This window comes from Schistocerca nitens, chromosome 8 (genome assembly GCF_023898315.1).
Source record: "Schistocerca nitens isolate TAMUIC-IGC-003100 chromosome 8, iqSchNite1.1, whole genome shotgun sequence".
NCBI lineage: Eukaryota > Metazoa > Arthropoda > Insecta > Orthoptera > Acrididae > Schistocerca > Schistocerca nitens.
This window is the reverse complement of record NC_064621.1, coordinates 216,850,779-216,875,808: the sequence shown is the minus strand read 5'-3', so window position 1 is coordinate 216,875,808 and position 25,030 is coordinate 216,850,779. Positions and strand designations below refer to the sequence as shown.

Genomic DNA, 25,030 nt, shown 5'->3' with positions numbered 1-25,030 from the left:
TAAAACACAGCTTTTGATAAAGGTTATGGCAATGCAAAGTAGCTGCTACAAAGAAATGACTTTCATTGTAAACTAATCGATATTCTAACTGAGCCTTCCAAAAATAAAAGCTGACTGAGTTGTTTATAGAAAAAGAAACAACTGACATAATCAATAATACAAAGGGTTCGATACATGACAGAGTAAACTATCAATGAGGACATGTAAAAAGATAAGCAGAATTTTTGTAATGAGTAGAATTTATGAATCAGGTCCCACAACAAAACAAAGAATTAAGGTAACAATAATAGCATTATATATTTTGAATTGACTTGTTTTCAAGAATAGTAGTTTTAAGAAAAGATAATAATTTTAATTAATCATAAACATTCTTTCTGTTAACATCAATTATGGTTATGTAAATAACAAAAAAACAGGACCATATTTTAAATAATTTTGTCCTCCCTTTTGATACTAGGAAAACAGAAGCTGGGATATGTTACTGTTTGTCAGGGACATGAAAGCCTTGGGTATCTGCAGCCTGCGAGCTGTGTGGAGAAAAACAGCACAGAAGACAGCAGCCAAAGCAACTCCTCTCCTTTTTCTATATGATGTAGCTGAGCGGTGAGAAGGATGCTAACCAAAGTGACTTCCCACCTCTATCAAAAGTAGGGAATGAGAGGTCATTACGGCGCACTCCAAAGCACCTACGTTCAATAAGGACAATACACCAGTACCGTAATCTGCACATGTGAAGTATGTGTTGTTTCTCTCTTCAGGGACTGAAATAACTAATAATGTTGATTCATGCTTTTTTTTAATTAAAAAAATAATAGTGTTTTACGTATACAATAATTGCAGTGAGCAGTAGCTAATGATATTAATAGAAGTATGCGCAATTATCCAAAACTTGTTCCCAATATTTAATTTTATGTTAGAAATATTTATCGCAAAATGGAATGTTGGAAAATGGGGGGAAGCAAGCACTGTAGCTACATAGCAATGGTGGTGAGCGAGTGAGGTTAGGACGTCCCCGACATTCAGCCCAAAGCAAGTGAAATTAAATATTTAAATAATGTCACAATACACAATACTTTTGGTTATATAAAACCATATCAGTGTTACGTATTTCGAGTTTCAGCATAATCTGCTGATTAAGTTTCCACAAAAATTCGATTTTTATAATGTTTCAGAAGAGTGTAATATTAACAATAGAAAGTAATTTTGGAACTAAAAGCTTTAAAATAAAAATGTAATGTACAGGTTTATGTGAAGTTACCTCTTTCATTTTTCTAGTCATTAAGTAAAAAATGAATTTTGTACTAAAATTGGTAAAATCATGATAGGTTAACCTGCCTTTAGTAATAAATAAAATAACAGCAGTAATTTTATATGAAGTAATAAAGGAGTTGTACCAATTTACAAAACTATCATTTAACTTTACAATCTAAAAACAGCTTGGAAGTCAGAAATTTAGATGTATACAACTAAAAGTTTTACAGAAGGTAGATAGAGCACCGAATTGCCATAAGAAAATTGAGATATTTGATAGTCTTTAACTGTTAAGATAAGTGAGATTTAGTAGTCTGTATGGGTGCCACGTGAGTACTGCTGGTCATTTAGCTTCAGAATGTGATTTAATTCTGTCCGCAACCGTGTACGTTAAGCCTCAGGCGGCAATGAAAACATATGATCTAAGCGTTTTTCAATCGGATAGTAATCACGTATATTTAGTGCATGTAAAAGTGAACTCTCATAGACTGATAATTCACTGGGAAGCATGTGTTTCATTTTCGATGTTTCGTCTCATGTGCTGCCTGCAGTGTGGCAGAAAACTGCATGGCAAGTGGCATTGCTTATTCATCACTGTTATTACAGTAGATTTAAGTAACAGACAGAGCAATAATTAACAATACTTAGTAAATCGAGTAGAAGTGGTTCTGAACTGTGTTCAGTGCTGATTAAGACAGGAAAACTTTAATGAATTACAAAAATATGAACTGCACATGTAAACTTTTACTGAAAACATCGATTTCCTAAATCATAGTAGGCTTTCATTTATTGTCGAAGTTCCTGACTCCTCTGGGTTATACATTGATAGTTAGACCATTTTACTTCAGTTTCAGCTAGTATGAGCTGAGTTGCAGGTCTGTAGACTGGATGTTATAGGCAGCTCATTCTCGACTAAGTTCTTGCTGTCCACATAAATAATTTTCAGATTCTTAAACGACAGTGGTATTTAAAAATCGCACAAACTTTTAGTGAACTACAGTTAACAACTACAAGACAAAACAACCATCCGTAAGAGTGAATTTAATTTTAACCTGCTGCCCTACAACCAGGTCAAACGGATGGGAGACAGGGTGTCGAAGCTGAGAAGGAATGAGGATAGGGTGTCTTGGCCTTTCAGTCCACGTCATCAAGATATCAATTAATCTGAATCAGACAAGAAATTTAGGTTCCTACGAAGGTTTCCTGTAGACAGCTGACAATAAGGTTGGCACAGGAGGGTGCCATGCAGGTGCTCATCATCACACTGCAGATCTGTTTGTATAATTTCCCCTCAAAAGGAGAAGTGAAACCAGCAATTTGACAAATCTAGAAATAGCATGTTCCATCAGGAATCAGAAAATGGGAGTGGTGTCATCTGAACAACAAACCTTTTACATTGACCCTGATATTGACATTCACTCGAGATTGTGTCTTGGGCTGTGAACAACACCATACAAGCATATGCTGCGTCTTGACATATCAGAACACAGTGTGTGGTGAATATTGCACAAGGAATTGCAATACCACCCACACAAAATTCAAATAGTACAAAAACTGAATTCGGGCAACCTCTCAGAGAGACTAAGTCTTTACTGATAATTTTTAGGCCTCTTGATCGACAATCCAGGCCTGTGCGACTATCTCATAATGAGTGATTAGAACAATTTGTGTGTGTCAGCCTTTGTTAACCTGCAAAACCTGATACTGGTCAAGTGAAAATCCTGAAATATCAATCCGGTCAGAAAGTGGTAGTATGGTGCAGCGTATCATTGTTTGCAATCACAGGGCCTTATTTTTTTGAAGATGAATGCATGCTTGTTGATACTGTGAATACAATACATTATGTTCATATGTTTGAACCATTTCCTAGTATGACAGCTTGCTGATCTTTTTGTAACTCCAAACACCTTCTTCAAATTAGGTGGGGCCACATGGCATTCCATTAACACACTACAGAAGATTCCTGGTCATCTCAACTCCAAGAATGGAGACATTTCCTGGCCTCCAAGATACCATGACCTTTCAGAGTGTGATTTCTTTCTTTGGAGTCATTCAAATCACACATCTTCTGGTGTAACCCACCACACACTATCCTCCAGGAACCGAAGGATCAAATTCAGCTGCTAGTTATGTGCGTGGATGCAGTTAGGTGCACGATCAATGATGTGGTGGATTCAGGGAGAAAGACTTCAATATTGCCAAGACCATAGGTGTGGGGGATGTTGGTTTATAGGGAGGTGGCATCAACAATGACTAGCAGGTATCCAGGTGGTAATGGTTCAGAGTTAGTGAAGAAAGGGATTTGTGCCTGATATGGGATGCTAGTCTGGAGCAGTTGCTTGGAGGTACCAGTCAACAAGAGCAGATATTATTTCAGTGGGGGAAGGAGGGGGGGAGGCGGCTTCCGTGGATCATGCAGCTTTTAAGAAACAGCATGTGGGACTTGCTTGTAGGTAGGGATGGACATACTTTTTTCATTGATGTAAATAGACGGAGCAGGGCACCATTTTGGATGGGACTTTGCTGTAGGATGAGAAAAATGAACGTAAATGTCAGAGAGTGATGTATGATTAAACACTGTGGGGAATATTTCAGGCATAACTGCATGGTATTTAACTGGCTGGGGAGTGGTGGTGGGGAGAAAACACTGCTCTACATCACTGTGTGCTGCCACAGCCATAGTGAGGATGACAGTGCCACATTCCTGTCCCATGCACCCGCTAACCTTTCTTCCCAACTGTCAACCTCTCATCTGCAACCCTCCTTTCCACTGCCAATCTCCTTTTTCTCACTGCACACTCCATTCAACACAACCCTTCACCACAGTCGAGTTGCAGTGTCGACACAATGTAGTCGGCAGTCAGTTGGGTCAATGTAACCATATAGGCGTGAATGTGAATGGATTTATCAGAAAAGTAGCACAGTTCTCTGTGTTGTTTATGTGCCTTTCAACAATTCACTACCTCCAGTATTCAGCGAGTTTTCATCTTTAATCCTTAAATGGTTTATATATTTTTTATATTAACAGCAGTTTCATTTTAAAGAACCTTTTCAGTCTTGTTGCTTTTTTTCTTCTATTTTCCTTCTTAACCTATTACACTTTCATGCTTGCAAAATTCTTGAAGAAAAAAGAAGAACACGAAGAATGAGATTAGGGATCAACATCTTGTCTGTAAATTCAAGAATCTTGTCAACATTTGGCTGTCCAGCATGTCCACTTGCTGCACACAGCATTATCTTGATTTTATTTTTGTTTATGTGCATATTATAGGCATCAGATAGCACCCACTCCATTCCATTAAGTACTCCTCAATTATCAGCTTACTTTTGTCAGTAAACTGCGGCATGAAGACTTTATCCATGACAACTCACTTGCACAGTGAGATAATACTTTACTTCCTTTATTGCCTCCTCAGTATAGATATTAGATACCAATGGTGACAACTGAGCAGTAATGCTTTGTAATTTTCTTGATTTTGGGCTATTGTATTATTTCGTCAGTGCTTCCTGCTAAGGTCAGACAATTTAAAAACTTTGGGAAGACACAGTTTGTTATGTTGGGATTGATTGTTGCAAGGAATTTTTCTTGCAAATTATCAAAATTGGTTTGATTTTGTAAAAAAGGATCTAGTTGTCAATATAAGGGGGTACAGGGTATATGTTTACTTTGTTTCATTTTATTTTGTCTCTTCTAGCATGGCTTCTATTGTTTGACATGGAGTTGATTCTAATAAGCCGTGCTGTGTTTGGAATTCAGCGACTCTTGAAAATTTACAGGGAGCCTAGGCTGTTTGCCAAGTATTCTAACACAGTATGCAAGAGCCGAGATCTTTCTGTTGTTGTGATGACATTGCTATAGTTTCAAAAGGACAGTCAATAGATATCTCAAGAGAAATTGTGATTCAAACATTAAACAGTTTTCTTCTTTCTTTCATAGCGATAAATGTGAAGTCACACCAAGGTAAATAAAAATCCGTCGGATGTGGCCCACCCTTGCTTGTCAAGATTTGAGAACGATGTTTTATTGACTGTAAACTTCCATACAGTAGAGGATTAGCAGGGTTGAGGCATCGGGGATCCTCCTCCAAATCTTGCTCTATTATAATCTTAGCAGAATACTGCATTTCACGTTTCCCCAACTCACACTTGTCTTATTGTGTATTTCTGTTTTTGGCAGCCATATTCCTCACTACAAGGATTGAAATAAATCTAGAATTGAAATGAACACTTTTTGAGGTAGAGCATGTATTTTGTATAAAAATGACACCAAAATATCATTCACAAAAACAATGAGAGAGAGGATTTTTTGCTCCAGACAAGGCAGATTTCCTTTACTTAAAACTGACAAACAAAATGAAAGACCATTTATGTGACTCCAGTCTTGCTTAGAACTCTGAGCAACTAAATTAGTTATTCATTTGACATAGTGAAAGATTTGGGGTGCACACAAATCCCCAATACAGACAAAATATATACTGAGATCCAAATTTTATTTAATTTTCTTTTCATTTCACCACACGTACTTCCATCTAAAGTTATTTAAAACATTTTTCAATTTTACATATCTTCAAAAAATAATTTACAACACATATTTACACTATTTTCACAAGTAACAAAGAAATGCACGCTATTCAAACTGAGTTTGAAAAATAGTCACATCACTAATGTTCATTCACACATTCTTCTTTACGTTTGGTAAGCACCAAATTGTGTGAAAGATGAAAATAAAATGCATCAACATGGCCATCATCTTCGTTTGCCTTCATTCGAACGACGAGTAAAGCATGTTAAGGAAAACAAGTATACTGAAAGAATGACACAGAAATCAAATAACATACATAAACAGGTAAGAAACAAAGCAAACACAAATAATCTTTCTTTGTTCTTTCTTTTCAAAAATGATCTTAATTCCATTTTATATTTTTAAATTTTCACTTAAGCACCGTCTCTCTACATCCTGGTCAAAGCAATTTTCTGTAAGTATCATATACAGACATTATTTCTCTTACTGTGAATACTTCCTACCAAGACAAACATTAACTGTACAGGGGAGGTGTTGAGGGAACAGGATGTACAGTGATTCTTAATAAATAAATAACCAATGTGTGATTTCTCCAGGGATGCATTTTGCTTGGACCCCTATCAATTTAGTTTTATTTTATGATAAAATCTACAAATTTTGTCAATATACAGGAAAATAATGGGGGCTATAGTCTGAGTTGAAAGAAAAAACACCTTAAAATAAGCATGGTTTATTTTAACCAAGAAATAAACATATTAGGTTCTGCCAACAGAATTAAGAGTAAGGGCAAACATACGTGCAACTTTTCAGCAACTGACTGCCAAGATGAACCAAGGAGCTACCAAAAGTCTCCTCTCAATGACCGTTCAGCAAATGTTGCTGCGTATGGACCTCCGCAGCAGGTGCCTAGTTCATGCAACTATTAAGTTTTATACTCCTTTGGACAGATGGATGTTGATGAGTACAGTGTGAGACACCTGAAAGCAAACACCCTGCAACAATTATTGCAAGGGTCCAGGATGGTGGAGCGAGTGCTATCGGGAATGTTTTTGTGGCACTCCCTGGGTGATCCCATCATTCTGGAAGGCACAATGAATCAACAAAAGTATGCTCCTATTCTTAGGTAACAAATTCAGGCTTTTAATATGTGGTCACATTAATGTGACTTGACAGTGTAGAATGGAACTAGGCTGCAAAGGAAGTAAAACGCTAGTAATACACATTTACGTTAGGAACCATCAGCTGTTGGGCGCACACTGACATAAAAACAAAATCCTGGATACCATACTCTTCATAAATGTAAGGCACTCATTACAAAACACTAAATATCTTTCTCTGATCGACCCAGAGGTCTTTGGTTCTTACCTGATGTCCACTTTCTGAGGTTGGAACTGATTCATACTGTCATTCAGACCTGTTATGAAGCTAGTCTGTTTCTAAAAACTAGTTTGACAAATTCCTTCATTAGCCTCTGACTATAGATTGGAAGGAAGTATAGAGGGAGGGAGTTAAAGGGAGCATCTGAGAGAAAATTACTCAGAAACAACTCAACCTGAGCAGTCACAGTATAAAAAAGATGAGATAAGCTATCACCATGTTGGCACTACTTGTTGGCTATGACACTCTAAGAATTCCTGTAGTGAGCTTAGTTTTTTGTTTTAGCTACTTCTGTTCTTTCTTTACTCTTTCTAATTCCTTTACACATTTTTAAACAGCTGTTAATATTTACTGAGCCCAGACTGACATTGATTATTTTCCACTTTCCAATAAGCGGAAAACTTCTATGGAAAAACAGAGATGCTTGTAATATTATTGAAATCTGCTTGGAGGAAGAGAACTTCTTAAACAGATTACATAAAGCTCTCAGAAACTGAACAAGATTGTAACAGATGCTAGTACAACATGTCAAAGTCACCATGTACTATATGTATGACCCATGTCCCAAAGTTGAAAAGCACTGAACCCTCTGGATTACCCTCAAATTTAAGCTTGGGTTTCAGCTCTCTTAAGAATGCCTTCCGCAGACACCTGAACAACTTTCCTTTTCAGATTTACGTCAGATTTGGATCACTCGCTACAAATCCTTCGACTAAATCTTTTACAGCACTTTTTTCTCAAAACCACTGAAATGAGGTACCTGCTCAAAACCCGGCTCAGCTTACTATTCCAAAAACTTACAGACAGATCAAACTCAACCACTAACAAGTCACAGGCAGCAACAATATCCTGGAGTCGTTTAGTGAAAAACAGCTCCACTCCGAACACGATGTCATAATTTATTTTTGTCTTTTGAAACTGCATTTTGGAGGCAATGTTACTGTATATGAACAACTGTATATGAACACATCTGGTAAGAGATTAACAAGCTCCCAATATCTTGAGAAGATTGTTGTCTCACAGCAGCCAACAGGCACCAATGGATCTCTGCCTTCATCACAGCATTCCTCTGCATTGTCAGGCATCACCGAGTAGTTCCTGCAGAAGATGCTTGAGGCTACTGCCTTGGTGTAACATCTGGTTGCTGGGACACAACACAACTACATGATGCACTCCCTGCCTGTGCTACAGCAGACCAAAAATGCAAGGAGGCTAATTAGAAATACTATTTTTCTTAATTAAAACTGGCAATTTTATTTTCCAGTCACTTGCCAAATTGAGGGCACCACATCAGGATTGTACTTTCCACTGTCAGATATGATGATCAGTCGAGTGCATGCAGGTGTCGGGCGGCACTGCAGGGGTTACGTCTGATGCAGCTGCAATTAACAAGGATACAGACATTGTACGTTTCCTAGTAGCCCTTGAGCCCAAACATGCTTGTTTCCTTTTTATGCCTGGACACGGCTTACTTGCCTATATTGCTGAGCGAGAAGTTGGTTTTACATAGCACGAACTAGACACTGAATTTTTCAGATTATGCTCAGCAATACACAAAAACTCTGGATCCTCAGTACATCGGGGAACAAACCCACACCACCAGCTTTTCGAGTAAGCCCTGATGTAACATATGTATTAGACGGGATTGGACCAAGACAATGTAGTGAAGTGGGCCAAGGGTACAAAAGCCACTAAAATATTTCGCAACCTGCACTTCTTTTCTTCCTTATGAACAACTTCCACCCCAAGCCCTTGCTTACATCTCTCTCTGAGTGGGTTCAAAGTAAGCCAATAAAATCTTCTTGTGTTGGTGTTATAAAGTAATTTCTGTTGACTAAGACCCACAGCAGCATCAGAAATGTTAGACAGTGTAGACAGAAATGACACAAAATAGTTGCCTCGCCTCTCATGCAACAGGCACCTCCTCCCACAGATCCCATTCACCCTCCAGCCACCTGCATTGCACTGCAGGCTTTAGCTCAACATTAACTGAACTAACAACTACACACTGGCACCCAATGACTGCTTATTAGTGTTCTAATTACACAATTTTATGCCTACCACAAAAGATCTATCATCAATCTTATTTGTACACAACGCAATGAGATCGATATGCCGAGAAAGCTTGCAATCACAAATATGTAATCCTTCCACAATAAAACATTTCAAATCTCCCTGTACTTTAAGTGTGCCTTGTAAATATGACAGTAATTTAAAGGATATTGTTTGTCACGACCTTCACGATCGTGGGATCGATCTCGTTCTCTTCCATATGGGGACTTGTCCTGGAAAAGAAGGAGAAATAAAAATGGTTAAATGTGACAACAACATTATACCTAAATCACACGTATCTTGAAATAATTGATGATCACATCTCATATTTTTATAGTTAATAGAAGTGGATTTAGTGGTGACTTGTAATCCAAAAACAGTTGGAAAGACACTTGACCCAAGAACACAACAGTTTAAAAAAAGCTGCAAACAGTCACAAGCAATCAGATGAGAAACCTTCGTAAATGTAAACACACACACACACAGACACAAACATTCTTTTGTGATAGATGAAACAAAATACCACTATGCAGTACTTTCCTCTACTTTTCTCTGCCAGTTTCATCAACCTAAAACTACTAATGGTGTGTGGATCACAAGGACTCAAGGGTGTATACAAGAACAGACAGTATCAGGTTTTTCTTTCTAATTTACGCACCACAAAATCAACAGTTACTCATTCAAACTTCCTTACACATGTAAAGCCGTATTTATTTACAGTGATGTAATATAATTCAAAATGATTTTAAAACACAAAATTGGTATTAGCTGAAACAGCTTAAAATAAAAAGAATTTCCATATGGAATCGTATACAGTTTGATGTTCCAAATTTTCCTCAACATGAGAGAAGACTGGAACCCTGTCGCTAAGGCATACTGTAAGGCTACTTAAGGCCATCTGCAACTAACATGTTTTTTGGTCTTAAGTGACTGAAATGGACATGATCTGAACACACCTGAGAGAAGCGTGTCTTAAGAGTCCTACCATTTTGTGCCATCTCAAGTGTACATAAGCGAATGCTGCTGTGAAATGAAAGTACCAGAAATTACAAAAGCAGGGGGAGGGGAGAGCAGGGGGAGAGGGCCCTGGAGGTTGGATGCAGGCACCACCAAAACCATAAGAAGAAGATATGGACTGGAACCAGGGAATAAAGCCAAACTTGTGCCATTGTTATAAGATGTTTGCACTTGGTGTCAATGAATACAAGAACTGTTACTTTCTATTGCAATGTGACAAAACAACACATGATTTAATGAAATGAGAATCAACATAATTAAGTGATTATCCTACAAACCCGTGCCAGTTGCAGGTTGTGTATCTAATGACTTCCTGGGGCAGTAAAAATTTGATTTTCAACATTTCACATGATTATTAGCCGAATTTAAAATGCTGTTATAATCCACCTATTAAGAGATATACTCTTATGTTAAAAGCTTTACACAATAAGACTGGCATTACAGTCAGAAACCTTGTTTGTCTTGAAGCAGTGTTTCTGATGGTGTGCAAATATCTGGACTTTATACGTCCAGTATTTGAGAATGAATGTACTTTGTGAATTCCAAGAAACAAATTTCAGACCTTTACGCAACTTTTTCTCACTGACACTTTCATAAAATGATAGAAGGAAAATCGATGATCACTTACTACATTTCTGCTGTTCATGCAGCAAAACTTCAGCATCAGGCATGACTTTTAATTTATTACTTCTTTACCACCCACCCTATTCACAACACAGTTTGCATGCGGTACACTCATAAACTAATGAATATACCTGCAAAATATCATCATACGACACACTGCTCAGATGACATGAGGTCATAGACATTTTCATACGAGAAAAACTAGCTTCTGCTTAAAATGATGCACAGTAAACTTCAACATCAGGCATGATGTTTTAATTATCACCTCTTTACTACTAACTCTATCAACAACATGCTTTGCAGACAATATCTACATATACCACCAAACGTATCTGTAAAATTATGTCATTTTACGACTTACAGTTTAGAGGATATTATGTCTTAGACATGGAGATGTGTGAAAATTTGCCTTTGTTTCAAATACAGTGCAAATTATCCAGGTTATATTCATTGTGTGCTTCATAGCACGAACACTTCGTGACTTCTAGCAAACTTTAAGCATTATTTCATATGTTTCCTAAAGTTTTTCTTGCTTAAAGGCTTAACTTCAAATATTTAACACATTAACTCATTTGTCAAATAATCAGATGTTTGAATCTGTTTGATACATGTGAGTTTGATTGTCTAAAGAATCTTACTGGTGAATATCTAATCCAGAACCAGGATCTGAATACACCTGAGCATTCGTGGCATGCCTAGTGACATCTGCAAACGGCTGCAAATGGGTGTGCAATGTAGTGACGGGATAGAGAAAAATTCACTTTCAGTGGCTCTTTGATAGTCTTAATAGCATAGCAATAAAAATGTCACAATTAGCAGACACAAAGATACCACTGGAAAATATGCTTGGACTAATGAAGACAGCAACTGATATTGTAACCTGAACCATAATGATGACATCTATTCTGCAGTTATCGTTCTTCAATGAACTAGCTTTCTTTTAGTTCTTAATCTTTATTGTTGTTTGGACAACCCAAGGATATAAATCACCATTAGTCTTTTGAAGGCATAACACATGTAGTTGATGTTACAATATTGGCACCCAGCATTTGACGATGTGCAGCTTTCTTGTAGCTCAACATCTCTACCATTAATGAAAGTTCCAACCTGTGTTTTGTTTTAGTTGATCTTAGCCCCTAGAATAACACTATGCAGTTTCTATACAAGTCCCAAACACAATCACCACACATCAATGAAATAAATGAAACACCTAAAACAAAGTGGCACACGAGAGGTCATATTATGTAGAATGCAAGCTGTGGATATGTATTCTACAACAGAAATTATACAAACACAACAAACATTAATATTAACTATTGGAGATGGTGTTGAAATAGAAAACTCTACAGATGCCAGCCAACTGAGATGGTAATTATAAGTACTATAATAGCAATGAAATATATCTACAGACATGCGTTACTATGTAAGCAATAGTACGGGAGGTCCCTTGGATAATTACTTGTGACTATTGTTCATCTTCTGTTAATCTACAGAACAGTATCTTCCTCCAGCTGTTAACCTCTGAAGGATTCACCCTTCATTTGTTACTTTTCCACAGTTTATTTTAAACTTAACCCAGAAAAAATGGACAGGAAACCAATACTTGATTTATGCCTTTTCCAGTAACTCTTTTGATGAATATTTTCTATCCACAGCTCATTACTTTGTTTTTTAACTTTCTTGTTCTCAGTTTTTAGTGATGTGTTGTCACAAACATCAAACAAAACCCACCAATGCCATATAAGATGGTAAAGGCAGACAACTGTATTAAGATAACAGAGATCCACATGAGAATACGACAGTGAGACTCAAACATCTACTCACATTTGGTCAGCGCAGCCCCCCTCCCCCCCCCCTTTTTTTACTTAGGTTTCTGGAAATTTTACTTTTGTCCATACTGACTCATGCAGAACAAAAATATTAGTCAACTGATATTATTACTGGCAGCACTACTGTGGTAAGAGCCCTGCAATGTTTGAACAGTGAGATTTATACCCATGAAGTTGAAGGTCACTCTCTTAGAAGTAAGTGTTCCCTTAGTAACAAATGACACCTTACGCCACACTAACAATATAAGACATTATTTGTTGATACATGATGGACAATGAAACTAATCACAACTTCCACAGACTTATATGGGCTCACAGAGAAACATCTACACCTATTGCGTTTGGAAAGCACAATTGCTGGCACACAAAAGATACACCCAACTGCTTTAAGAAAAATGATTCACAGACATTTGAGGATACACTGTCAACATCCCCCAGATGGCAAAAGACAGACTGCAAGTAGCTATTAACAATTTGACCTGTGGAAATTATTTAGTAGTCGGAAGTGTTGTCCGAACAGAATTTTGGGACACATATCGCAACCCAGATGATTTGAAAACAGAGCTTTATTTGAAGTGTGCATTCTGGTCTTTCTTCATCTGAAACTGAAATTATGGGAGCAAAATCACTGAACATATGTGAAATAAAAATAAGGTGAATGACAAAATTTGCAGCATACAGCATATACAACACGCACGCACGCACGCACCCACACACACACACACAGAGAGACAAAAGTTATTATACAGGTCAGCAAATTTATAAATTGAAAAAGATTGCTGTATGTTGCACATTCTGTCATTCACTTTATTTTTATGACACAAATATTCTCTCTCTCTCTCTCTCTCTCTGTATTAATTTCCCTGATATTTCAACTTTTTCAAACTAATTGCTACCCTCAATGCCTAATGTGTACACAGGAATTGTGAGTCACAATCCACTTTCTTACTTTAGTAGATCACTTATGAAATATTTCTTTTTTGTAGAATTTATATTTTTGTCCTACATTTTAATATACTTGTGACTACTTTATTCTAGTAAAAATAATTTTGTTTGGTGCAGAGTGAATTTCCTGAAACAAACATATTGTTTTGTTTTTCTTAAGACATTTTTGCATGTGTGTGAACAATAGGAAGTCCTTGAATGTTTTAGTTTCAATAAGCTTGCCTTACTGACTGTCATTTACTTTCTTGATAATGCTGCTTTTCTAGCATCCCTGTCCTGGAGCTCATATTTTTTGCTTGCATCCCTTTTTTCCCCATAGCAAACTAAAGTGAAAGATTACTTTCGGAAGATGATGGAATTAGTTCATCAGGCAATGGTAATTTTAATGTATTAGTTCTTCTTTGATTATGGCCTCAATAGGACAATAGGTAGCTTGTTCATGGATTGAATTTTCTTCAACTCCTAGAAGATATCCATCCTTTCTCTTCTTCTCTCATGATCTTCAGTATCCTATTCCCTTTTCTGCCTCGCGCACTACCCTTTTCCAGTACTGTATGCTTTTCTGTTGTTGTTGATCTCTGCCACATTGATCGGTGTGTACTTGGTTCCAGTCTCTCCTCTCGTACAACATGCAGTTTCCCACACACTTTGGTAATTCATCCTCATTACATGTCCTGAAAATCATGAAGACTTTAGTTTTGATTTTTCATGACACTGTCCTCATGCACACACAAAGTTCTTCACTACACGTTAACATCCATCTAACATCAGTCCTTTCTGTGTCCAGTATTTCTCGCTGTCCTTCTCCACTGATTTGCACCATATATTCCTAGTGTTATCATCTCAGCTGCACAAAGTGCCACATTCCTCACAGTTGTCTTTTAATGTCTGAGTTTTGCATCTGTAGATATATTTTTCATTGTGCGTATATTATTGGTCATCTCCTAGCGCTCTATTATTCCCTTGTTGCTCCTGTTTCTATCTGTTATATAGTCACCTAAATATTTATATCTGACCAAGTCTATGATGGCGCATTCTTGTGTATTCCAATTCCCAGTGGTATTCAGTGACTGTCTTCTTGTAGAAAATCTCAGCCCCACTGTTCTGGCTGTCTATAAGGGGCAGTCAAATGAAAATGAGACAGTTGGGAAAGTAAGTAAACTGTTCATTCTATCACATATAATCACTGGAAATGTTAATACACTTATGCCACAGTGAGACAAGATGGTCAGAGGCTTCATGGCAAATGTTTGCAGTTGCCCACTGAACTGTGATTGTACCCACGTGTGCACCACTTTATCAGAATCAATTTGATGGCAATGAACGTCTTTCTTCTGTGCACAAACAATATGGAATTCACGTGGGAAGGGGTCGGGACTGAGTGTAGGACCTGTAAGGGGTTCCCAGCAGTTCTTCTGAAACATACTCTAAACAACCTTGACAGCATGTGGGCAGTACATTGTCAAGGCTATGTTGAGTATGCTGCAGCAGAAGTTTCACTGGGAAGCCCTTCCACATCTTCCATACAGTCCCGATCTCTCCCGATAAGATTTCCATATTTTTGGAGCCCCGTACAAAGACATTTGTGACTGTCGATTTGCTTTGGACGGATGCCTGGGTACAATCATGGTTCCATAGCCAACTGCAAACATTTTTCCAGGAAGGAATTGATCATCTTGTCTCACAGTGGCATACATGCATAGTTACTTTTGAAGTAATAATCAGCTAGCTCACTACTTTTTTCCATCTGTCTCGTTTCCATTTGACCACCGCTTATAGCTCAGGTAGTCAAGTTATTTCCTTATGTCCTCTCTCGTCTCATTATCACTATGTATTATTTTCTACACTGTCTGCTGTTTACTGAGAACAAAGATTTCCTTCAGTGAAGAACATTGGGAGTTTGTCCTTCACTGGGCTGAGTTCAATGCAATTGGATGTGTCAAGGTGGAAATTCATTCCATACAATTTGTTTTTGTGGTGTTACAACCGCAAGAAAAGTCACCTACTATGTATGCACAGCTAGACTAAGAAGCACCTATTGCTTTTACAGGAATAGGCAATGTACGAGTAGAATTCAACCATGCCCTGCCAATAAAAAATAAAATTCAGTTAATAAAATGTGATCAATCATTTAACAGACCTCTGTAAAAATGCAAATGCTAATGTTTACAATTTTTCAAATCCTGGGTTACTTCAATGTTACGTATTTAATAACTTAAATCGAAATCTCTGTTTGTGACTATGAAACTTCTACAGGTAGATCACTCACATTTCTCCAGCTTCTACAGTGATAGTCTAATCACACATGAACACAGGGCAGCCACACTTGTATTTAGCACTGTACCATTTTGTGAAGAATGTATGTTAGTTAACTACAGTGCTTTTCTGAGTTAAATTGCTTGTGATGCTTCTACTTCCAAACAGTCCCATAATCCTCATACAGCAATTACATTCCTGCAGTAATCTTTAGCTGATGATATTACTGCTGCTTATGGAGTTTAGGTGTTAGTGGGTAAACAATATAACTCAAAAATATTACTTATATATTTTCGAAACTGATTGTTGGATCATAAAGCAGCAGAGACAGAATGGTCTCGAGCCAGAAATAGGATCCTGTACCACACAGTCAGTTGATGCAATAGTCATTCGACAACTAACTGTTCTTTTATTGAAAATGCTATAAACTGGTTATGGGTCTGTTGATGCAAAAAGTGAACGATGACCTTACAGATTCAGGTTAGAGCTGATGCACAACTGAAAACTGTCCAAGCACGGAAGAAAATTAGACGTTAACCTCCAACTGTTGAAAGGAGCACAAACTCAAGATGGGGTAAAAATTTGTATGTGTCCTTCTCAGTTGAGTATCCAAGATTTTTTCTTAATTTAATTAAGGACAACGTGATAAATGTAAATCACGATGGCTGAATGAGAATTTAAACCACTGACTTGAATGTGAAGGAAGATTATAATGTACTGTTTCATTGGCAACGAATCATTGGAGCTGAAGTTTAGAAGCTGGGACAGGGTAATGACGGGGCAGGAAATAAGCTATGCCCTTTTCAAAGGAACTATTTGCCTTAAGTGGTTTAGAAACATCATGGAAAATGTAAATCCGGATAGACAGATGGCCCAAATGTAAATCCAAATGTCTTACCACTGTGCTCCCTGACTACTCACGCAGTTTTCAACTTCAGGATCACCAATAGTATTACAAAGAATTATTTTTCCAATATTATTTAAACAGATCATATGGACAAACCATTTTTTTCCAAAAAGTGGCACTTGCCCTCTGGAGGCACACACTGGCCTAATTAGCTTTCACTTCTTACAAGTATTCATCTGTGTACAACAGTGTGACATGTTAGGAAATAATTCGCAGTTTGCAGGTTAACATATGACTTGGGTTTTGCAAAGAAAGCACATTGCAGTAACTGCAAAAATGAAATATGGAAAGGAGGAAGTCATTTTTCTGCAATTATAACAGCTGCTTTCCAGAACTTAAAAAAATACATTATGTGGTATTTTTCCGACATACTTAAAATTTGTCAGAAATTGACACTAAACAGAAATTGACACTAAAATTACACAGCTGCTTATCATACGATAACACTGCTACTTGAAACGTTTCTGCCATCTTCTTTGTGAGATACAAAGTGAAGTAAGTTCACACCCAAGCAATATGCACTGACAGACTGCATGCAAACCAATATTATACTGAGTCAGAGAGGATAATCTTCTTGTGTTTGAAATTACAGATCTACAAAACACTGGCCAGAATTATATTAAATGTATAGGAGAACTGTTTCCTATTTCATCTGTTTCAGTCAGTTTGCATTTTCTTGTAACTTCAACAGTTCCCTGGAATGATTTATTTGTTCTATTTTTGGTTATATTCAAAGAATTTAGTTCAGGTAGAAGTTTGTCCTCTCACTGAGAGTAACTTTCACAGTAAAATGGGAAGGAGCAGAAGGATATGATGTTTTATCTTTCACTATGTGAGACTGAAATTATATTTACAAGAAACAGATTTTTAATACTTTGCATCACACATTGCAGACACCTCAGTTAATAATACCGCACGGTGCCGTACCAAAACTCTGCTAAAGTTACACTTTCCCCACTTGTCCCGTTGCAACTATGGCTTTGAAGCTGAATGGATATGGATCAGTAATGTTGCACCGTACCCACAATCAAGTCAAATTTGAGATGCAGTGTTCTGTCACTAAATTTACTGTTGCAATTCATGTTCCTGTCAGCTCGATTATTTCCCATTTGCAGCTTTGAGCTACATAATTTTCGTATCACAAAACATAGTCTTCTTTAGCTGGCAGTGATAAGCATTTGACATTACAGAAAAACCACCGAGTTCACTAGCAGCTGGACAGGTTGGCCGTCGATGAGATTCCCTGACATCTAGGTAGCTGTTGTCCATAGAGGATTTCTATCTGTGGCAGCCTCACCTCCACAGAGAGTCACCTTGCTAAATTTTCCTGAATTCAGTGGCTAGGTAAGCGAATGGAACCTCCATATGGTGATGGAGAATGCCTACGGTGTGTTGGAGAGCGACCTTGTCCAGGGTATCATGATGGGCTTCTTCAATGTTCTCTATTACGTCATGACAGGCCTTGCTGGCATAAACTGCTGTATCTTATCTCTTACTACTTGGTATATGAGAAAGGTGAGGTCACAGGAGTCTTCCACAATGGTCTTAGGGACCACATTCACGACTTGCTCATATTTATTTTGTCCGACTCTTTTCTATTACATTTCCTCGATGCACTGACACACTTGATGAATTCCTTTGTTGTTGCAACATCCTTTACCAGAAGAGCTTGGCATGTGTCTTCTGCAACTCCTTTCATCACATGTATTTGTCTTCTTTTGTCACATTCAGATTCACAAGGTGCCACAGGGCCAAAACAATCTGTATGTTGGACTGTGTCATTCCTCCAGGATATTGGGCCCTATTTTTCAATTGTTGTTCTGTTAAATGGACTTGCTGCTGATTGTCACCAAATGTTTTCTTCAGTTGGCCTGGAATTTGGTCCAGTTATTAAGCTGCTGTTCATGGTTTTCAAACCACTGTTGGACAGTACTGCCCCAGTAAATGTACACATTTACCGAACCTGTTGTATTTGAAGACTGGTCAAATCCTTTCAGACATTTCTTCGGGTCCTGATCAGCATCTCTGGAATACACTGATGGACACCTCATATGCAACTGACTTGCTGCTGTTTTAGAATCAGTTGGTTTCCTGTATATACAACAATGCACTACTCATATTTCCATTCCTGCTCATGTAGTTGATGGCTTTTACATTGCGTAATTGGAGCCAGGTGATGTAGACGGTTTGAATCACTGAGCATCTCCACCAAACAAAATCATAACCACAATAAAGTCCAGTTGTGAAAGAGCGTCTTTTGTCATGGATAGTTATTCTTGCTATGCATGTTCCTCCTAGCTAGACCTATTTCCAATTTGTGATTATCAGCACAATGCTTTCATATCACAGAACATAGTCTTCTTTAGCTGGTGATGATAAGCATTCAAACATTAGAGGAAAAGAACCCCTTGGGTCAATAATGACCAATCAGGTTGATTGTTGATGAGATTCCCTGACATCTCGGTAACTGTCTTTCATAGAGGATTTTCATCAGTAGCGACCTCATCTCCACAGATGGGTCACCTCACTTAGTTTTCCTGAAGCCAGTGACACGGTAAGTGACTGGTACCTCCGAGGGACTATGAACAATTACAGAACGTTAGGGAGCTTCCTTGTCTAGGGTACAGTAATGGGCTTCATCCCACACGTCAACTATAATTGTATGCAGTCGACTAGCATGAACAGAACTGTCAGGCTGGCTGACATCTGACAACATTGACGTCATCGAACACTCATCTTCTTCCTCTGCTGTAGCGTACAATTTGTCAGAGGCATCCACAGTGGTAAAATACCACTGTATTGTTCTCCATCCTCCAACTGTCTGTTCTTCTGAGGGGCATTATACTTGTTGAAATACTTGGTTGTACCTGTGTAGATTTGATGGCTGTGGTGTTCAAGTTGGCTAAGTCAGTTGTTCATGGCACGTTTGATTGGTGGTGAATGTTAGGGCTGAAGATCAATACACTTCCCTTCTTCAACATTCCCTTTTAATTCCTGACATAAAAAGTTGACATTCACGGCTGCTACCTCTTTTTTATTTGGTCCGTCTCCTGGCCACCAAAAACTACTGTATCTGTTTCTGAGTACCTGGTATATAAGAGAGATGAGGTCATGGTGGTCTTCCACTACGGCCATAGAAAGAACATTCAGAAGTCTGTCATATTACTTTTGTCCGAGAGCGAGAGAGAGAGAGAGAGAGAGAGAGAGAGAGAGAGAGAGAGAGAGAGAGAGAGAATGTTAAACTGCCGGACGGTTAAGATTCAACAATAGCTGGGTCGATTATTTTGCTTTTTGCTAGAGATCTCATTAGGTTTGGTAATAACATTAAGCTTACTTGTCTTTTGTTGCCATCTAATAGCTGACTGTTGAAGTATATTAACATTAATGTATGAAAACAGATCACATTAAGATGAAATTAATCAGCACAATGCTTAAGACTTTTTGCGTTTTTTTCTCCTCTAGCAGCGTTTGGCTTTTTTTTTTTTTTTTTTTTTTTTTTACACAGCATTATTGATAAATATGTCACTATTTTTGTCTAATTTTGCAAATGTGTCAACAAATGAATTAAGTGAAGATTTACTTTTTAAGGAGAAGTGCGTAATGATTATAATTTCATGCATGTTACTTTTTTCCAGGAAAATTTTTTCTAACATGTAAATAACATTTCTTTACAGCATTTGCTGCTGACATGCTGTATGTTGCTGACCTTTCTTTTTTATGTACATCCACATCTTCCTATAAGTACGGAAAAGGTTACTCATAAGTACCCAAAGAAAGGTAGAAAGTGTTAAGAGATTGTTTACATGAAAGCCGGAAGTACCCAAGTGTCAAGAGATCAACAAATTCTCAAAATAATATTTAACTGTAGTAAATAATGTAATACAAAATAAATGAAAATTAAGACAACGAGAGAGACTGTTTTCTACACTGATGTACTTGAGGAAGCAGCCATATCTGCAGAGTTTAAGCCCAAGCAGTGGTACATGCACAACAAGCGGCACACAAAGCTTTACTTTCTTTACCCTGGTACTGTAGTGGTGTTTCTCTCGAACATGACCCTCATTAGGGTCGCCATTCTGATGACTTCCCAGTTTAGCAACTGCAAGGAGAAGTGTCAAAAATTGCAAATTACATTGCAAGGAAAGCTACAGCTTTTCTTAGAGAAATATGTTGTCCTACAGGAATCACTGGTACCTTTTTCTTCCTCTTTACGGCGTTTCTGCTCAGCTAGAAGAAGTGCCTCTTCTGCGCGATCCTAGAATGGGAAAATTTTTGGACTATAGTTGGCAAGTGATTATTGATATATTTATTATGAACTTAATTATTATGGGAACCATGCAAATGGTAGCACGATCAAATTTTTGCAGTTTTATGTGTAGGCTCAACTACAGGTGGAGTGTAAAGAAATATAATTGAATATGGGGCTTTGCAGCAATACATGTTGTAGCAATACTACTCTTTTTATCAACTGTAGCACGTTTGCATATGATTACTGATCATAATGCAAAGTCCATGTCACATCTACACTGTGTAAAAAATCTGACGACACTCTGTGAAATTATAATTTGCTCCTTATCACTTTCACTCAAATACAGCTAAGATTAAGAATTGCTGTATAATGTACTGAAAGAAAACACAGCAAATGGTCTTTATTATATGCATAACCCATGAACACTAATTTGTTTCTGGACAGTATTCACTGGGATTTTAAAGTGCTGTGTAGGCATAGCAGTATACCACATTTTTCTTGCAACAGTTTGAAGATAGATAGATAGATAGATAGATAGATAGAGAGAGAGAGAGAGATCAATAAGTGAACAAATAATGGTTTATGATTACCATAGATTATCTAGAAGTGACCTGGTGATCTAGAATCGACCACTGTGTACGTGTTCTAAATTTGCATGTTTATGCTAACACAATTAGCTACTAGCCGCCACTGCGGGCTTCAGCTGACTGATAAGATCTTCCTTTTGTCCTTGCAGGGTGGTGCATAACAAAAATATCGCATTCCTTGGTTATTTATAACTCATTGTCACCAATGCGAGAAATAGTAAAAATATGTACTGTGTCTAACTTATCAATTTAGCCCATTTAAGTTGTACTGAAATACAACATTGTTTTTTTTTTCTTTCTTTCTATTACCATGATTTTAGACTTAACAAAATATTACAACAAAAATATTTTTTTCTGTGTTATTGAAACTTTTCACAAGTTGAAATAATACAGTCGAACAAGCATTTGACAAAGTCGAACAACTGCAATGGTTACTGTGGGATTTTGTTCTGCTGTGAAAGTCAATGTTGTCTTGCCACGATTTCCATGCTTTCATTGTCAGTGTTTCCTGTAACGCAGTAGGTGATTGACATGTCTCTAAGTGTCCAGATTTTGATACAGCAATTGAGGATATAAAGATAAACATGCTAATAATTAGAAATACTGCAAAGATATATGGAATTCCACAAACTACCTTGGGAGACCATATAATGAGAAGACATGCAGGAAACCAGGGGAAAGAAATGTGTTTAATGTAGAAGACGAAAAATATCAATGCCGAACAGATGATTACAGTTTCAGAGTGCAGATTTACAATTTTGAAATTCGACTTTCAGGTATTAGCAAACCATTATCTTGACAAAACCAGACAGAATGCAAAAGTGTTCAAAAACAATTTCCCCAGAGAAGTGTGGATGGACAGTTTTATTCACTGAAATGCCATGCTACTGACGAGAACTTCAAGAAACATCCCTGCTAAGAGAGCAAATTTACCGTAGTTTTAAATAGTTGGTGACACAATTGATTTTATGCTGTTTTCAGTTTTATGAAGCAATTTTTATTTTGTCTGTTCAAAATTATTACTTTTATTACTATTTATGTTCCAGATTTACATCAAAACAGTCAAGAATTATTTTGCAAATCTTGAAAAGACTCAAGAGAGTGTCAGCCCTAGTAATATCCCAAATTATGATGAAACAAATCTAGCTGATGAACCTAGTGGAAAAATGTTTATTTTCAAAAGAAGAACCAAGTATCCAGAGAAAATTGTGAACATTTCCAAATCAGCAACCAGTACTATGTTTTCTGGTATGGCCAAAAGTAAACTCCCACATGTATATGTTGTTTACAACTCCCAACACATCAGGGATACTTGGACACGAGGAGGGCCTCCTGGAATCAGATAAACAGGTCGAAGTCTGGATGGTTTGATTAAGTCATTTTAAAACATTGGTTCTAGACTATTGTGTTACCCTGGGCCAGGAAATATAGAGTAAAAGTAATGCTGGGTGACAATCTGTCTTCCCATTTTTCATCAGAGGTGCTGAAAATGTGTAAGGAGTACAAAATTGAATTCATTCGTCTCCCTCTAAATGCCACATTTTTGCTAAAACCTTTAGACGTGGTGTTTAACAGACCCCTTAAAATGGCCTGGAGACCAGTACTCATAAAATGGCACCAGAAAGCAGAAGACTGACTTAAATTCCAAACAACACTTTCTCTGCTCTTCTTAGTGAGTTGGTGGAGACCGTAAATCCTACTGTAGCTGCCAACTTAAAAGCCTGGATTCCGAACCTGCGGAGTTCCTCCATTTGAGCCACAAAAGTCTTTAATAAACTACAACCTTCCCAATATGGTATGGCAGAGTCTCTAGAATCTCAGTTCACACTGGCACTGGTGATAGAAGCACACACACACACACACACACACACACACACACACACAATGACAGTTGAGTTGTTGGCTGCCAAGGTCAGACTGCGAGCAGCACTGCATGATGGCAGAAGCAACTGGGTGGTGGGGGTAAGGAGGAGGCTGGGGATAGCAGGATAGGGGTGACGAACAGTAAAGTTCTGCTTTTGAGAGCATATACGGTTATGAAGTGAGAGAGGGTGGGGAAGCTAATCGCAGTCAGGTTAGACGAAGGGCAAGGGGAAGGGGCCAGCAGAAAAGGAGAGAAGTAAAATGACTGTCAGGTTGTTGGTGGAGCAAAGGGCTGTGTAGTGCTGGAATGGGAACAGGGAAGGGGATAGGAGGGTAAGAGCAATGAAATTGATATTATCGAATAAATACTGCCAGTATATTGCACTTTGGATAGGCACTTCAGTGTGGTAGGCAGCTGACAGCTCTAGCCGTAGAGGCGTATGATTTTTCTTCTTTTTATTTTATTTTTTTACATACTTGCTCACTTAATAACTGCAAATAAGTACTTAATAAACTGAAAATAGCTCCACTACATAAACACGAGCTCAGTGAAGTTATTTTGTTCGTTCACAGATGAGAATTCGACAAGAAATACTGGCGAGTTATAGTCTGCCTATAAACTGATATGCGAACAGCATTAGTGGTGCAGGAAGCACCTTTCTCAGAAGAATACAACAACTACTGTACAGAATGTCAAAGACTCATTTGCCCTCTAGCAGTGTAGAACAGTGTGCAGAGATATAAGTGAATGCTGTCCACATGTGTTTCTTGTATTATTATTATTATTATTATTATTTGTACTCCATGTAGCATTAGTCAGTCAGTTATATGCTCCACTGATCGATCTCACAGCAACCATTATGATGTGGAATGTGTCAAGTGCATAACAAATGCACAAAATGCGTATATTATACCTGTAGATTTATTTACTCCTATTCGAGAATTCATCTATGGTGTTGAAGGAGTTATTAACAAGGTATGATTTAAATTTATTTTTGAAGCTATTACTGCTGTCTATCAGACATTTTATTTCACCTGGTAATTTATCAAAAAGTTTTACAGCTGCATATTTTACCCATTTCCGTGTCAAAGATAGGTTAAGTAGAGGATAGAGTAAGTCTTTCTTTCTTCTGGTATTATATCATGAATATCACTGAACTGGTTCATGTTTTTGAGAACAAATTTCATTACTGAATAACTGTACTGTGAGGCTATTGTAAGAATTTTTAACTTTTTAAACAGATGCCTACAAGATGTGCAACTATTAGCACCACACATTATTCTAACCACTTTCTTTTGAGCAGTGAATACTTTTTGCCTATGTGTTGAGTTATCCCAAAATATTATTCCATATGACATCACAGAGTGAAAGTATGCAAAATATGTTAGCTTGCTAATTTCTATATCTTCAAAATTAGCAATCATTCTAATTGCAAAAGTTGCTGATGCTAGTCACTTTAGGAGATCCAAAATGTGAATTTTCCTTTCTCATCTTTATGTACACCCAAAAACTTAGTATGCTCTACTCTGGCTACTGACTTCTGTTGATGT

General features: G+C 37.5%; 1 protein-coding gene across 2 annotated transcripts in view; it reads right to left on the bottom strand.

The window, feature by feature from the left end:
• Positions 1 to 5,499: 5,499 nt before the first annotated feature.
• Positions 5,500 to 25,030, bottom strand: part of LOC126198525 (THO complex subunit 2) — a 304,001-nt gene continuing 284,470 nt past the window's right edge. Inside the window, exons 29-32 of one of the 2 annotated variants that reach the window (XM_049934917.1) lie at positions 20,975 to 21,035; positions 20,803 to 20,879; positions 9,374 to 9,435; positions 5,500 to 6,028 (exon numbers count right to left, since the gene is read on the bottom strand). In XM_049934917.1, the coding sequence (XP_049790874.1) occupies positions 5,998 to 6,028; positions 9,374 to 9,435; positions 20,803 to 20,879; positions 20,975 to 21,035 (231 nt within the window). In that variant the 3' untranslated portion in view covers positions 5,500 to 5,997. The remainder of the gene's footprint in view (positions 6,029 to 9,373; positions 9,436 to 20,802; positions 20,880 to 20,974; positions 21,036 to 25,030) is intronic. The other variant, XM_049934916.1, reaches the window with a different exon arrangement.